Source organism: Limanda limanda, chromosome 5 (assembly GCF_963576545.1).
Source record: "Limanda limanda chromosome 5, fLimLim1.1, whole genome shotgun sequence".
Taxonomy (NCBI): domain Eukaryota; kingdom Metazoa; phylum Chordata; class Actinopteri; order Pleuronectiformes; family Pleuronectidae; genus Limanda; species Limanda limanda.
In genome coordinates this window covers 25,411,478-25,429,079 of record NC_083640.1, presented here as the reverse complement: position 1 = coordinate 25,429,079, position 17,602 = coordinate 25,411,478, and the positions used below count along the sequence as shown (strand labels likewise).

General features: G+C 41.5%; 1 protein-coding gene across 1 annotated transcript; it reads left to right on the top strand.

Annotated features, from left to right (window-relative positions):
- The first annotated feature begins 1,265 nt into the window (after positions 1-1,265).
- Positions 1,266-12,962, top strand: LOC133002189 (mRNA export factor GLE1-like). The gene is made up of 16 exons (XM_061071956.1): positions 1,266-1,274; positions 1,655-1,873; positions 2,357-2,617; positions 3,726-3,839; positions 4,671-5,045; positions 5,681-6,025; positions 6,677-7,051; positions 7,640-7,853; positions 8,089-8,201; positions 8,479-8,691; positions 10,701-10,891; positions 10,983-11,112; positions 11,456-11,560; positions 12,408-12,490; positions 12,581-12,644; positions 12,894-12,962. Exons 1-16 carry the CDS (start codon positions 1,266-1,268, stop codon positions 12,960-12,962), a joined length of 2,880 nt encoding a protein of 959 aa, XP_060927939.1.
- Positions 12,963-17,602: the final 4,640 nt, after the last annotated feature.

Here is a 17,602-nt window from a genome sequence, read left to right as displayed (position 1 = left end):
TTGATGAGTTGAGTGTGTCAGCATGCGAAACTTGTATCTCCTGAGATACGAGTTCAAAATGCGAAGGTCCAGGATGGGACGTAAGCAACTCTCCCCTTTCTTTGGGACCAGGAAATACCTCGAATAAAAACCTTCCAGTCTCTGCTGGTGTGGCACTATTCGTATGGCACTTTTGTTTAATAGAGCTGATAATTCTCCCCGTAACACCCGGTCCGACTCTCCCTGCGCACGGGTAGTGATGAGGCCGCGGAAACGGGGGCCATTGTGGTGAATTGAAGCCTGTAGCCTTTGGCCGGTGTTTTCAATATCCACTCTGATGCTGTGCATGCTTTCCTACTCTCTAACCTCAAAGTTAGGGGGGAGTGAAGCTTTGGGATGCGGAAAGCAGGGGGAGCACTCCTAGAGGCCACCTGAGCGAAAGTCTGCCGGTGGGCCGGGTGCGCGGCGGCAGGTGCTTTCCTCGGAAGGCAGAGCTGCAGAGTCTCATCGTCCTTTTTCTGCGCCTCGCAGCGCTTTTGCATTGAGGCGAGAGCGGAGCCGAAGACACCCTCGGGGACAATCTTCAGTCGCTCTGCGGCCGTTTACAGACATCATGCATATCGCCGCTAGGCTGGGGCGTAATAACCCTAGCCAAGCCCTTTGCAGGGCTTGGAGAGCTGAGAGCCTGTGCCGATGGAACGAAGCAGGCTTCAAAATCCTCGTCGTCACCATCAGACACCAGACAATCCTTGCAGTCGGACTCATCCTCCTCCTCATAATCCAACATGAGGGGTGGCTACGTTAGCGGGTCCAGCTAATCCAAAGTGGAGCCCCAGTGCCGTATCTCTGGTTCGGGAGTGTCGTCCTCGCCCACACCGGGCTGGGGTTCCTCGGTAGTGGCCATGGAAAGGATCGGGTCCCCCTCAGAGAGGCTAGCTTGGCGTGCTAGTCGTCGGTGGAGGCTCTTCGCTGTGAAGCGGGCGCAGTCGGCGCACAAGCCCGGGTTGCTGATAGCGCCGCGGGCATGTTCCAGCCCGAGACACGCAGAGCAGACCTGGTGTGTGTCCAGGCTCGAGATTTTATTTCCAAAGGTGCACAGGCGATTGGCATTGCCTAGATGCGAGGTGGAGGGAAGCTTTGCAGCTTGTTCCATTTAGCTTGGTGTGCTAAAGGGAAGTGAATTATCTGAAATGATAACCCCTGTTAGCTAGCTACCTCCGGTGGCAGGCAGTGTGGTGACCGCAGGCTCCCGGTGCCGTTTAGCTATTTAAATTTGAAAACTACCTATGGTGAAGGTCACGACTGCCAGCCTATCAGGGCTGGCGAATTGTTATAAGTGCTTTTGTGAATATGCGCGAGGGACGTATCCCCTAGTGAGACATCGAAACGGAAGCTAAGAAAGAGAACTGATTTCCGTTCCAAGATTTCAACATTTACAGCTAGAGAAAGTTTTATCATTAAGGATCATTCCCATGTGAATATTTAAAAGTATCGCTCGTGCCTGCAGATATTCCATCAGGCCAGTGTGAAATGTCTGATCTAATGAAACCATGTGAGATGAGTGGATGTGGTCATGCTCTCCCAATAGCATTAAAGTCATTTGAGACATTAAAGCTGTTAAAAAAATGTCATGGATGAACCTCACTTGTGTTATCACGTGTCCTTGTTCTTGCAGGATATTCTGGGCGGCTACAAAGAGACGATCAGCTTGTCTCCACAAGCCGGCCTCATATTAGACCGTCTTGGCTCCTCACCCCTGCAGACGTCCAGCTTCCTAGACTCCAGCTCTGGACACTCCAGCCCCGGCCTGTCTGAGCAGACAACAGACTCCATTTTGTCCAGAGAATCAGTCTCTGACATCAACACTCAGGAGCTACAGGTCGAGCGTGAGGAGGCAAGTCTGTCAGTCACATCTGAACACATTATAAATAAATGGCCCGATTTTAGTATATGTCTGAAAGCAGCTTAGACTTCACGGCAGCAGCAAATAATTCTAAACATAAGTACAACTTACCTTTTTGTTTAGAAGTTGTATTTTCTGCATGTGTTTATTCTCAGATGAATGTATCCTATAACAAAAATGTTTTTTAAACTTATGTTCTGCTAATTTAGTCGTATGTGACAGTTGTGAAGTTATTCAAGTCTGTTTTTAAGAGTAAAGTTTTGGATTCAAATATAAACAAAACAGGTTTTAAATTACAATTGTCCACTGTCATGCAAATTCATTTGGCTTTTAATTCAGTTTCTCACATTTTACAACTTTCAACCTGCTGGAGAGCTGCACGTTGTTTTATTCCATGTGTCTCCGCTGAACTCTTCTTCATCGGTCAGTCTATAATATCTAACTCTGTCATTTCTTTGTGTTAATGTGATGCAGACTCTCAGCGATGAAGCAAAGGATGAAGATGTGCTTGTGCGCAAGGACGACATGCAGCAGGAGTGGCATCTGCAGGCGGAGGGCAGGGGGAGGTTACGAAACCTCAACATCATCCTGGAGGAAATCCTGCAGCTCAACCAGCGGCTGGAGCCGTCTTACCAGACTAATAGTGAACTCCCTCCGTCCAGCCTTAGCTTCTACAGCACCAGCAGGAACCAGCTGTGCTCGCGGGTGTTGGAGGTGGTGAGAAAGACGGCAGAGGTCAGTTTATATTCAGGTTCAGATCATTGTTCCTTCTTACACTGACAAGGAACAAGTCTAGAGAAATGCGAGATGATTGTGAACGTGTTGAAGGTTATTGCAACTTGGTTTGTATTCTCTTTTTCAAATAATCTAAACAAGCGAGTTAAATTAGGTCAAGGAACTTGTGCAGTAAGACAAACTCATTACGACTTATCAAAAACAATCATTAATTCAGTTTCAAGTTCTCCAAACTTTTCAACACCTGTAATTATATAGTAAGATTCAAACTACTTTTGTTAGTCATTATAGAAATCTAAAATTCAGTAGAAATATTGACTTATCTGTAATTGCAGTTAAAGATATCTTTAATTTGGCTCAATTTAAGATTCCTTTTATCTCACCTTTAAGATACATTAAGTTTGAACTTCAGAGAATGTTGTAGATATCATGAACTTGAACTGTGAATATCCAGAATTAAATGTAGACATCTGAATCTGGAATTATCATCATAATTAAGTTGCAGATGTCTGTAATACTCATACAAACAGAATTGTACAAGAAGATGAAGTTGCTTTTTGAATAAACTGCTGGAAAGGCTCAATTATATAATCTTTTAATCAGTGTTTCGTTTTGTTGTGCAATAATAGGTAGACTTGATGTTGGCTTATTCTTAATAATCATAAAATATGATTATTAAAATAATACAATTATTTATTAAAAATAATACAAATATTAATTAAAACGATAAAGTTATCAATTAAGTATAATGAAAAACAGTACAATTATCAATTAAGAATAATACAATTTGTAATTATAATTTAGAAATGACGGGGCACCACCCTGCTATCAGGGATCAACAATCAAATGAAAAGATCAGCCTCATTTAGATATAGTTCAATTAGAAATGTAAATATTAACTATCAAAGATAATGTAATGAACAGTGAAGGTTATGGAGTAATTGACAGTGTAGAGGTTGGCAAAATTCACTTATGCAACATTAATGAAAGGACATTTTTTAAAGACAACATTTATTATGAATATAATAAAGTATAAAAACACAAATTACTAACAAAGTACTAATTAAACAAAGATGTGTATGTGAGTGTGGGTGTCTATGTAAATCAGGGTGCTCTCAAAATGGCGGCTGGCCAGAGTAACACCTTCCTGTTGGCTTCTAAGATGGTCGCTGACCACCCTAAAGTTAACAGCCCCCCCTCTTCTGAAGTTGTTTTACGACCGGTAACAGGGGAAGTTTTAATTAGGTGAAGTGATATGCGTGTGTCTGTGTTGGTGCTAAGTTAGACAAAGAGAGTAGACAGAAATGCAAAGAAATACCGTGAGGAGCATTACAAACTAACATTACTTTCGAATAACTTATAACCCAAAATATCACAACACATATCAAACTCATAAACATCACACATAATCGAATTAAAAGTCTTGCTTAGCCTAGTATAATTATTAAGCCTGGTTGTGTTACCCTTCCGAGGAGGAAAAGGAAGTTGGAGTTCAGTTCGCAGTTCTGTAAAGTCTTCTGGCTGGTCATGTGGTTTCTGCCTTCACGGTTCTGTTGAGCTGTGCAGCTCAGATGCTGGTTGATTCTTACCTGCAGGACATCGAGTCGCTGCTAGGAGTTTGGTAGAGCTTGAGATGCAATGAGGTTTCCTGAGTGAGTTGAGCTGGAAGCTGCACCTCTGCACTCCTCTAGTTGGATCCAAGACAAGTGCGAGCTGGAGAAATCAGGTTTCTCCCCTCGCCGATGCAGGAAGAGAGGCTGGCAGCCTTCCTCCTTGGAAGGTTGGTGGAAAGAGATAGAAGAGGGGGAGTAGTGGCCTTATATTGGCCCGGTGACCTCACAGGTCCTGGGCCCAGATGGACCACTAACTAGCAGGCTTTTCACACCTCTGTGTGAAGTTGTCAGGAACAAAAGGACCTGCGGCATCCTCGGAGACTGAGTTCCTTGGCTTTCTAGTAGTTCTCCTACGACTACCCATGAATGCCAAAAAGAAGGCCTTTTTTAGTTTCACAAAAACACTGTCCCAACACTTTTCTAACCGCATCTCTCTCCAGGGGGCGTTTCCCAGCGTGGAGGACGTGGCTGAGGCTGAACGAGCCCTCCACAGGATGAAGTCGCTGATTGAGATTCTGCAGGAGGAGGTTGCCAAGGTCCAGGAACGTAAAAAAGAGGAGGAGGAATTGCTCAGGAAGCAGGCGGAGCTACAGGTGCAGCAGGAGCGGCATCGGCGTCAGAATCAGCAGGCGGAGGGCAGGGGGAGGTTACGAAACCTTGACATCTTCCAGGAGGAGATCCTGCAGTTCAACCAGCTGCTGGATCCGTCCTACCAGACTAATAGTGACCTCCCTCCGTCCAGCATCAGCTTCTACAGCACCTGCAGGAACCAGCTGTGCTCGCAGGTGTTGGAGGTGGTGAGAAAGACGGCAGAGGTCAGTTTAAGTTCAGGTTCAGATCATTGTTCCTTCTTACACTGACAAGGAACAAGTAAAGAGAAATGGGAGCTGATTGTAAAGGTGTTGAAAGTTATAACAACTTAGTTTGTATTCTTTTTTCATAAAATCTAAACAAGCAATTTAAATTAAGTCAAGAAACTTGTGCAGTCAGACAAAAACTCATTCTGACTTGTCAAAAATAATCACTTATTCAGTTTCAACTACTCAAAACTTTTCAACATCTGTAATTATATAGATAGAATGAAACTACTTTTGTTACTCATTATAGAAACATACAGTTTAGTAGAAATATTGAATTAGCTGTAATTCCTGTTCAAAATATCTTTACTTTGGCTCAATTTAAGATTCCTTTTATTTTACCTTTAAGATACATTAAGTTTGAACCTCTTAGAATGTTGTAGATATCATGAACTTGAATTGTGAGTAACCAGATTTAAATGCAGATATCTGAATCTGGAATTATCATCAAAATTAACTTGCAGATGTCTGTAATACTTCTAAAATCAGCATTGTACAAGAAGATGAAGTTGCTTTTTGAATAAAATGCTGGAAAGGCTAAATTAAATAATCTTTTAATCAGTGTTTCCTTTTCTTACCGGATCTCTCTCCAGGGGGCGTTTCCCAGCAGGGAGGACGTGGCTGAGGCTGAACGAGCCCTCCAACGGATGAAGTGGCTGATTGAAATTCTGCACGAGGAGGTTGCCAAGGTCCAGGAACGTAAAATAGGGGAAGAGGAAGCACTCAGGAAGCAGGAGGAGCTGCAGGTGCAGCAGGAGTGGCATCTGCAGGCAGAGGGCAGGGGGAGGTTACGAAACCTCAACACCTTCCTGGAGGAGATCCTGCAGCTCAACCAGGTGCTTGAGCCGTCCTACCAGACTAACAGTGAACTCCCTCTGTCCAGCCTCAGCTTCTACAGCACCAGCAGGAACCAGCTGTGCTCGTATGTGGCGGAGTTGGTGAGAAAGACGGCAGAGGTCAGTATAAGTTTAGGTTCAGATCATTGTTCCTTCTTCCACTGACAAGGAACAAGTCTAGAGAAATGGGAGATGATTGTAAACCTGTTGAAGGTTATTGCAACTTGGTTTGTATTCTGTTTTTACAAATGATTTAAACAAGCAAGTTAAATTAAGTCAAGGAACTTGTGCAGTCAGACAAACTCATTACGACTTGTCAAAAACAATCATTAATTCAGTTTCAACTACTCAAAACCTTTCAACATCTGTAATAACATAATAAAATTCAAACTACTTTTGTAACTCATTATAGAAATCTACAATTCAGTAGAAATAATGAATTATCTTTATTCCAGTTCAAGATATATTAAATTTATCTCAATTTAAGATTCCTTTCATTTTATCTTTAAGATGCATTAAGTTTGAACTTCTGAGAATGTTGTAGATATCATGAACTTGAATTGTGAGTATACAGAATGAAATGTAGATGTCTGAAACTGGAATTATCATCATAATAAATTGCAGATGTCTGTAATACTTAAAAAAACAGCATTGTACAAGAAGATGAAGTTGCTTTTTGAATAAACTGCTGGAAAGGCTAAATTAAATAATCTTTTAATCTGTGTTTCCTTTTCTTACTGCATCCCTCTCCAGGGGACGTTTCCCAGCGTGGAGGACATGACTGCGGCTGAACGATCCCTCCACAGGATGTGGGAGCTGGTTCGACTGCTGCAGGAGGAGGTTGACATGGTTCAGGAACGTAAAAAAGGGGAGGAGGAAGCGCTCAGGAAGCAGGCGGAGCTACAGGTGCAGCAGGAGGCGCATCAGCATCAGAATCGGCACGCAGAGGGCAGGGGGAGATTACGTAACCTCCACACCTTCCTGGAGGAGATCCTGCAGCTCAACCAGCTGTTGGAGCCGTCCTACCAGACTAATAGTGACCTCCCTCCGTTCAGCCTCAGCTTCTACAGCACCTGCAGGAACAAGCTGTGCTCGCAGTTGTTGGAGGTGGTGAGAAAGACGGCAGAGGTCAGTTCAAGTTCAGGTTCAGATCATTGTTCCTTCGTACACTGACAAGGAACAAGTCTAAAGAAATTGGAGATGATTGTGAACGTGTTGAAGATTATAGGTACTTGGTTTGTATTCTCTTCTTCAAATAATCTAAACAAGCAAGTTAAATTAAGTCAAGGAACTTGTGCAGTCAGACAAACTCATTACAACTTGTCAAAAACAATCATTAATTCAGTTTCAACTGCTCAAAACTTTTCAACATCTGTAATTACATAATAAGATTCAAACTACTTTTGTGAATTTCTACAATTCAGTAGAAATATTTAATTATCTGTAATTCCAGTTCAAGGTATATTTAATTTGGCTCAAATTAAGATTCCTTTTAATTTACCTTTAAGATGCATTAAGTTTGAACTTCTGAGAATGTTGTAGATATCATGAACTTGAACTGTGAGTATCCATAATTAAATGTAGATATCTGAATCTGGAATCATCATCATAATTAAGTTGCAGATGTCTGTAATACTTAATAAATAAACTGCTGGAAAGGCTAAATTAAAAAATCTTTTAATCAGTGTTTCCTTATCTAACCTCATCTCTCTCCAGGGGGCGTTTCCCAGCGTGGAGGACATGACTGAGGCTGAACGAGCCCTCCACAGGATGAAGTGGCTGATTGAAATTCTGCAGGAGGAGGTTGCCAAGGTCCAGGAATGTAAAAAAGGGGAGGAGGAAGCGCCCAGGGAGCAGGCAGAGCTGCAGGTGCAGCAGGAGGCGCAGAAGAAGGCAGCGCAGTTGGCCAAAGAAAAGGCTCGGAGGAAAGGTGAAAGGGAGCAGGAAGAATAACAACAGTGTTCGGTTCATAATATTTACTTAAGAAATGAAAGCTGCAGCATGAGATGGTGTTAGTCCCTCACCCTCAGGGATCAACCCTGAACTGCCCCCCTTTATGTGAACTAAAAAGAAAAGACATATCCACAAATACAGTTAGAACATCCTGTTGATTTATTATTATTGATGTGATGATATAACAGTTCAATGTAAACCTGTTCATACAGGGCTGCAGGACAGCGCTGAAGACCGTACGTTGAAATGGTTTAAGGATCTTCAGGATTCAGCTGCTCAGTGCGCTCAGTCCTCTCAACAGCTCAACTCCACTAAAGACGTCCAGGTGGGTTCATCTTCTCTGATCAGTGTTTGGAATGTAAATTTCCCAGCAGCCTTTAGGACACTTGCCAGGTGAAACTGATTTTAGATGAATAACAACAACAGTCTTATCATACGAGACGAGAGCAGACGACAAACAGCAGGAGGATACAGACTGTATCAGTGAGCTGAGACTGACTCGCACTTGATCGAGCAATTAACAAACTGGCTCCGCACCACGATCACCACTGACTCCAATGACATCATGTTCATACCTGGTTTTCTTCCTTCTTACAACACAGACGGTGAAGCTGAAGCTGGACCTCCAGAAAGCCGCCAACATCTTCATAAATCAAATTTCCAGCAACTCTGGTTCGCAGCTCAGAGAAATATTCGACAGGATCGTCAAGCTTCTGTCCGGGCGGTCGGTGGTGTTGGGGGGGAAGTCTGTCTCCACCTCCCAGCATCCACAGGGCCTGGACTTTGTCAGCTATAAACTGGCCGAGAAGTTTGTGGTGAGTCCGTCCAGTCGTCATAGAACCTCTAAAGTTCAAGACATGAGTTTGTGTTGGGGGTAGGGTTGCAAAATTCCGGGAATATTCAAAGTTGGAAACTTTCCATGAGAATTAACAGGAATTAACCGGAATATACGGGAATTAACGGGAATAAACTGGAAATGTGTTGGGTAATTTATACTAACTGTATTTACCTTGTCATATACAGACATAAATATAAACATTTTGTTTTGTTTTAGGCTGATTTGAGCCCTGAGGAAACTTTGGGCACTAGACTATATGCTTCTGCATCGTTGTGGCATTCTTAACATAGGTCTTTTCACAGTATTTGCAAATGTACACAGCCTTTCCTTCTACATTGGATGGGGTGAAATGTCTCCACACATGAGATAGTGCACGTGGCATTGTTCTGTAGAATAAGATGAGAAAAAAGTTTGTAAAAAAACACTAATGCAATGCCAGAGATATAAATAGTTAGCCAAACAATGGGAATCGTCTGTAAACATATTTTACAATTGATGGATAAATTAATGGAAATAGGCTAGATGAACAGATGAACAATCCTCAATCAGCATGCTAATATGTTTTCCCCAGTAATATTATTGAAAATTACCTGACTAGTCCTGCACACTACAGCAGGCCTCAATCAGCCCTGCTCTAGAGTGAAGGATGCTGGGAATTATCTGTGCATGTGATGGAAGAATGCACAGTGGAGGGCTGAAACTCAACGTGCAGCGTGTGCTGCATTCCATACATCTTTAAAACAGAGTTTTGAATGATGTTTTTATTGCTCAGCTTTTAATTTGCGTTTTTTTCAAAATTCCCAAAATTCCCGAGCTTAACTTCCCATGGAAACTTTCCGAAAACTTTCCGGAAATTAACCGGAAACTTTCCACCCCTTTGCAACCCTAGTTGGGGGTGATGCAACAACAAATGTAGAACTACCATGAAAACCCATCTTAAAATTCACCTTCGCAAGAGTGGAAAATTACACAATGTTGCGCAATAATGCTTTAAAAGTGATACCATAAAATGGTGTGCCTTTCGCCATTCAATAAAATTGGTTATCAAAATAAAATATTAATATTTAAAACATTAATATTTAAAATATTAATATTAAATAATAACTTGAATTGGTTAAAGTTACCTCAGGGCACCACCCTTCAAGGGAAGTAAAAAGATAGCCAATTTATTGATTGAGTCTCATAAAAGAACTAACTAAAACAAATTTGGAACTCTGATAAACAATTAAATAAATAACTATAATCAAATTTACCATCTAGATATATAGCTAAGTTGAAGGATATGGAGTTCTTCACTTATTCAACATTAATAAAACAAACCTTTGTGAAAGAAAAATATTTATTATGAATATAATAAAGTACAAAAACACAACAAATATTCACAACTTACTAACTAAACAAAGATGTGAGTGTATGTGCCTATGTAAATCAGAGTGCTCCCAAGATGGCCGACCAAAAGTTCACACATTCCTCAGCTACTTCAAGATGGTCACTGGCCACCCAAAAGTTAACGGCCCCCTCTCCTTCTGAAGTGGTTTTACAACCGTTAGCGGCCTGAGCTAATGAAGTGAGGAGATATGTGTCTGTGTGGATGTTAAGTCAGATAATGAAGGAGTCAGAGAGATATGCCAAGAAAGCCTGTAAAGAGCATAACTAACATTAACTTTCAAATAACTTGGCACCACAATATCAGAACACAAATCAAACTTATAAATGTCACACAGAATCGCATAAACAGTCTTGCTTAGTCTAGTATAATTATTAAGCCCAGTTATGTTACCCATCCGAGAAAAAGGGAGAACGGAAGTTGCAGTTCAGTTCACAGTTCTGTGAAAGCGTCTCGCCGGTCGTGTGGTTTCTGCCTTAGCGGTTCTGTTGAGCTGTGCAGCTCAGATGCTGGTTGAATCTTACCTGCAGGACATCGAGTCGCTGCTAAGAGTTTGGTAGAGCTTAAATAACTGGAATAACTTTTAATCCTCTGGACAGAAACAAGGAGAGGAGGAGGTGGCGTCTAACCACGAGGCAGCCTTCCCCATCGCTGTGGTGGCCTCTGGCATCTGGGAGCTGCACCCGCGGGTGGGCGACCTCATCCTTGCTCACCTACACAAGAAGTGTCCGTACGCAGTCCCACATTACCCTCCAATGACGGACGGTGCATCTGTGGAGGAATATCAGAAGTGAGTGATTCAGAATTCTCCCTCCGCTCCACTATGTCACGTTTTCCCGCACAGATTTTAACGTCCTGTGTTTTGCTCTTCACTTCCTTAGGATTCTTGGTTACCGTGTGGACGACTCCGGAATTGAAGGTCAAGACATTTTCCTGAAGAGGATGTCTGGGATGATCCGTCTGTACGCTGCCGTGATTCAGCTGCGGTGGCCCTACGGCTCCAAGCAGGGGGTAAAGACATTCTTGACCTCTGTTTAGGTTCTCGTCCGTCAAGAATCAAAAGTGTCAAGAGCTGAGCTCAAGTAACACAAGTCAGGGATGATCACCAAGAACATGAGGATCGACGAAGGAGCTCAGATGTGGAAAATATTGAAACTCACATGTGCAAACAGCTACAACTTACATGTGGTTCATGTGGTCTATATGTATATTTTTTATTTAGTTGGTTATTTTTATTTCATCTCATTTTTATGTTTTAGCCTCTTTTTTTGTCATAAGTCACAAAGTCAGTTGCTGAAAATTGTATCTCTTTGCTCATTTGAATGGATTTTAACTGGTTATTTGTGCGTTTCAGTCCGCTCCTCACGGTCTGAACCACGGTTGGCATTGGTTGGTTCAGATGCTCAACATGGAACCTCGGGCCGACATCACGGCAACACTACTGTTTGACTTTCTGGAGGTGAGTCTTGTGGTAGAATTCTGGAGCTACAAGAGGCTGGAAACAACAAAGTCATCTACGTGTATTTAATAAGGGGCTTTCTGCAGAAAGGATCAACACAGGGAAACCGCAAGGGTCTCAGAGTGAAGATGAAGAACAGTCAAATACAAGGGTCTTATATAGGAGGGGATAGGGCTGTCTCTCTGATCCAATCAAGACAGGTTCCCATAGGTGGGGGAAGGACAGGAAACTAAACATAACAGCTGATTCACATGTGTTTCCTAAGGTGATAAGAAGAGATACACTCCTTCCTTTGATGGGTAATTAAGTCGCAAAAGGTCTCACTGTATTGACGTCATAAACAGTTCAGACCAGAAAACAGCTCAAGTCATCAAACATCTGTTGTATGTAATACAAGTCATAAAAGTCTCTTGAGAAGGCTTCAAACACTTACTGTCCAAATACAAAATACTTATTCAACCTTGCTTAGTTAATTTTCTACTACAGTCTCCTTCACATCACTGCTGGTTCATGTGTGAAGGATTCTTTTTTAAATCTTTGATCTATAAATCTCTGTGTTGTATTTGATTTTTTGCTGTACTTTAAATTTAACATGTGGGTGATGTCTCCCTATCATCTGCTGTTGCAACATAATTTGAGCTTTGTTTTTTACAATTTAAAATGTCCATGATTTTTGGTCTGGGCATTTTCTGTTATTGTCTGAAAATGGCTTCAGTTAGTTTTTTCTCTTCAGGTTGTCTTAGTAGACTGGTGTGATCCATGCAGGTTAACTTAACCGGGCCTGTCTTTTTTTAAGTCAAACCCTGAGAATCGTGCTGATGTTTGTCTTTGTGTTTGTCTCTCTCAGGTTTGTGGAAATGCTTTAATGAAGCAATACCAGAGCCAGTTCTGGAAACTCATCCTGCTGCTCAAAGAGGAATACTTCCCCAGGTACACAATACGCTCCCTCAGGATTTAAAACACAGATTAACAGCAGCTGTCAACAAAGCTTTGAACCTCTTCTCTGAAATGTGTCTCCAGGATCAAGGCAGTGACCAGTAGTGGACAGATGGGCTCAGTCCTCAGACTCAAGCAGTTTCTGGAGGTAAGATACTCACCGCTCATGTTAGACGAAAGAACAACGATGAGTCTGAACGCTTCTTCTGAAAAGAGACGTTCAATACGAAGCTGTTTTCAGACGTTCACCTCTTCACACTTTTCATAAAAGTGATTAGAACTTAATTCACATTGAGATGAGGGCTGCAGCTACTGGTTATTTTCATTATTGCTGAATCAGTTAGTTGCTAAGAGGGTTAGTTGACTTGTTGTGTAAAACTTTGAATCCCTCACACAGACATCGCTGCAGAGAGAAGACATCAAACCTCCCAAAGGTCAACTGAGCTCCACGTTCTGGAGTTCATGAGGACGAGGACCTTTGAGGACGAGGACATCTACCAAAGCTTCTGCGTCTCTGCTTCCATGTTCTGGACAGTTTTTTCCATCGGCAGCTTTGTGTTTGACTCTTAAACAGTTTATCCAGGCAGATAGTTTGTTTTTATTTAACTGAGGAAGTTCATCATTTCATTAATTTGGTTAGAAAGTGCGAGAAAATAGTAGAAAATGCCTGAATCACAGAAAATATTTAGAATTTCTTTGCTTAAAAGATGATCAGAACCTTTTCAATTCTCAAAATTCCTTCCTACCTCTCTCCTCTCTCCCCCCCTTGAGAATACAATTAAGTGTATTTTTTTTTCAAATCCTTTTACGATCAAATTGATATTTAGGACCTGAGCACCAACGGTGGGAGGCCCCTATTGAAATTGTAAATTTGAAATGGGCGTGGCAAAATGGCTTAACAGCACCACCTACGGAAAGCCCCTCATTTAGCTTTCACCGATCCTCAAGGTAATGAGGACAGTTGTATATAATGACCAGATGCACAAAAAAGTCTCTCAGTGTATTATAAAAAAGGCAACAGGAAGTCAACCATTTTGGATTTAGTGGCCATTTTGGCCATTTCTCCCATTTATACTTTGACGAAATAGTCCCAGGGATTTCATCAGATCAACTTCAAATTGAAGTGAATGTCATTACACCCCCCTGCTGCAGACATTCATTTTGTTTTAAAGAATGGGTGGGGCAAATAACTGACTAATGCCCCCTAAAGGGAAGCTCCGGCACCACTATTGCTGGACATGTACAAAAAATCGGTGGGGACATGTGTCTCTTTATAACAAACAATAAAGTCTCCTGGATGGACATGCTAGAACAAGCAGGAAGCCCTGCAATTTCTACATTTTTATTTCCAATAACAAAGTATCCTTCAATTCTAATTATTGTTGTTAATTCAACAATCACATTCATTTCATATGATTTATGAAATAATAGTTTGACAACTTCACACAGTATTTGAAATACTGCTTTAATTATCAAGTCAATTGCTCAAATTCACAACTGTAATTTATCTCTGTGGGGTTTAAAAATCTTTCTTAAAGGACAACAATATTCACATAATACACCACACAAATGTTCCTGTTAAACTGTCTGACACTTGTCTACTACAAAATCAGTAGTATCTGAGTAGACATGTTGTATATCATGCAGTCTCGTTGAAACTGATCGTCCCCAACCAGATGCCACCAGGATCAGTTGGTGATTGATCCACTGCCGCCATCAGAGTTCACCATGAATTGCTGCATTTTATCTTAATCTAGATTAGTAATTTATTCTGAAAAAACTTATAAAAATAAATAACAAAATGAAAACATTATCAGATGTGCTGGTTTCATTTGTTTGAATAAGTGCAATTTAAAAAGTCTTTGGGTTTTGACAGTTGGTCAGAAAAAAACATCAAAGGACGTCAGTTTGGACTTTTTCATAGCAATGAATCAACAAAATCATTATAATAGATAGAAAAAGGCTTCAAATCCTCAAAAACCTATCAGCGAGTTAAACTTTTATTTGACAGCACCTTATAAAGCCGATATGGTGAACATGTTTGTGACCAGTTGCTAAGTTTCACTGAATTACAGAGAAATGGAGTCACACACCCCCCCATCCATATCAACGGGACGGAGGTTGAGCGTGTCACCAGCTTCAAGTTCCTGGGTGTCCACATCTCTGATGACCTCTCTTGGACCCTCAACACCTCAACCCTGATCAAGAAATCACACCAGCGTCTCTTCTTCCTGAGGAGACTGAAGAAGGCCCATCTGTCTCCTCAGATTCTGGTGAATTTCTACCGCTGCACCATCGAGAGCATCCTCACCAACTGCATCTCGGTGTGGTATGGCAGCTGCACTGTTGCGGACCGGAAGTCACTGCAGAGGGTGGTGAAAACTGCTCAACGCATCACCAGTTCCACACTCCCCACCATCGAAGCTGTCCAGAGGAAGAGATGTCTGCGGAGGGCCCGCATCATCACCAAGGACAGCTCTCACCAGGGCCGGGTCTAGACAGGCATGTATGAGGGGGCAGCCACAAATCTTGAGGGGGCATTGTGCTTTATTATATTATTATTATTATAAATTGGGATTTAGTTTGAGGGGGCACAACATTTATTTGAGGGGGCCAGGCCCCCTCTTTCCCCTGCCTAGACCCGGCCCTGGCTCTCACCCCAGCCACAGACTGTTTGCCCTCCTTCCTTCTGGGAGGCTTTACAGGGTCCTCCGTTCCCGGACCAGCAGGTTCAGGAACAGCTTCATCCCTGCGGCTGTCACCCTGCTGAACTCTGCACCACAGCCGCACTCTGCATAGCAGCCGCCCCCCCCACCCCCCCCCACACACACACACACACCTTCTCCACTGACTATACTTCCCCCCTCCACCCTGGCTTGGACTGCCACACCCCCTCCTCCAACCACTGAACATTTGAACATTCGTACATTGCACTGACTGTTACTTTGTTTTTTTATACTGTATTATCCTGCCTATAGTGTATTCATATTTATATATATTTATATTTTTAGCCTGCTCATAGTGTATTCATCGTCCTTATATCTTACAATTCCTGTTAATACTGTTATATTCCATATATATTTCTACTGTACAGATCCTATTTATTACATTTTCACTTTAATATGCACAATACTCTGCATTAATATGCACAATACTCTGCAATATATGCACAATACTGTGCACTTTACTGCCTTTTTTTTGCACTTCTGGTTAGATGCTATACTACATTTTGTTGCATCTGTACTTGTACTGTGCAATCACAATAAAGTTGAATCTAATCTAATCTAAAACTTCACCAGTTTTAAATATAGCTCTTTATTTGGACTGAGAGAATTGTGATACTCTCAGCCTGTCTTGTGTATGAAATGAATCCCGTCGAGAAGCCGATCAGGAAAAGGAGGAATGTAGTTTTTGATACGTCTTGAACGCAGAGAGATCCCGACTCTCGGGTCCAGAACATCTGCTGCAGGGCAATTTCTCTTCTTGTCCTGGAACACGGGTTGTTGAACTGAAATGCATCAAACTTCCAAGAGGGTGGAACTCTGGACACCTACTTCCAACTGATTTTACACTACATAAAAACATACATCAAAAGGTATATTCTTTATTAATGAATTAATTTTCAATAATGATAATTACATCACGACAACCTACTATTTTTTTATTTACACTATGCTTTGTACATCGTAACAAAGGCGCAATGTGATTTCACGGAGGTATGTATAAAAAAGCATTTGAAATTAAATTGTCAGTAGTGGATACAAGGCTTGATGCATAGCAAGATATAATTGATGTGATGACTTGCTGAGTAGTTATAGATATCCCTTAAATGTTTATAAGCTTTGAGTGGTATTGTGAATGTGTGGTGAAAATTGTCTGAATCATCCAATGAACCACTATTCTCAATCTTTATTTACCCTCAAGAACGCAGTTGATCTTTTGAAAGACACTCTAAAGGCAGACCTTTCGTGGCAGGCTCTCCCTTCCCAGTCTGATTAGAAAGAACGGGGACAATCACATCACAGCGCTCAAACAACTTTGGTCGTATGATCGCCAGGAGGAAGAGGAAACCACTATCCTAATGGAACCTTTCATGTTCAAACAGTGAAAAAAGAGGCAGATGCCTTTAAACACTGTGACATCAGGGGCAGCTGCCTCTAAACAGTGGGACAACTTAGGCAGCTGCCCCTAAACAGTGGCAGTTTCTGCTGACACCGGAAGTTTCTTTACGAGCTCTACAAGGTTCTCACAAGAAGTGTTTACCAGTTTTCTGTCATGATGCCTTCAGACAGTTTACGAAGGAAAACTCTGGAGGCTTTAAGAAACTCAGAGAAGGGAAAGATATTGTTCGACCCGCAGGGATGGAAGAGAATCGATGTGAGTTAACATTAGGCTAATTCAGATATTAGCTCATACTGATGTTCACGTTAGCGAGGCTAAGCTAACAGGCTACCCCTGTTTATTTAGCTGTGTTTAACTTACTTATTTTATCATCTAAAATAAACTGTTTAACTTTTCAACTCAATCAGCAGCTTTTCCAGGTCGCAACAGAAAAGAACAATTAGCTAAATGTACCGACACTGAAGCAGCTTGGTGGAAAACATTCAAGTATATTTACCACTGAATACAGTGTGAATTTAAAATGGATAATAGCAATGAATAGATAAAAATGTACAGCTATATGGAAAAGATCTCTTTTTCCCTCAAGGTCGAGAAAGACATTTTTTATAAGACCTGGACCAAATGGACTGAGTATGTAAAACCAGTTAGATCTGATTTTATTTGAATATACTTGTGTTTTGTGTGATCCTCCTTTTTTTGATGTGATGTGCACTCCTCGGTTGTGTTCTCTTTACCTCTGTAATTGTTCCTACATGGAGTAATTTAGGTCCATAAAACAAAACCCCAGAAAGGCAGTATGAACAAAATCACCCAAAATTACTACATCCATCCTTTCTTATGTCCTTGACAGACTTAAGCTGTATTTATGTATGTGATAGAAATGTGCCTTTCTAAATAAAAGAGAATTAAAAAAAATAAATGTACAGCTAATAAAAGAGATAAATGTCAGTAGAATTAGATTTTCAACAGCCTTCTAATATTAAT

What these genes read in the sequence shown, in the direction of transcription:
- LOC133002189 (XM_061071956.1), top strand. An exon ending in TGGTGAGAAAGACGGCAGAG is followed by an intron (nt 7,052 to 7,639) that starts GTCAGTTCAAGT and finishes ATCTCTCTCCAG; the next exon opens with GGGGCGTTTCCCAGCGTGGA. An exon ending in GACTCAAGCAGTTTCTGGAG is followed by an intron (nt 12,645 to 12,893) that starts GTAAGATACTCA and finishes TCCCTCACACAG; the next exon opens with ACATCGCTGCAGAGAGAAGA.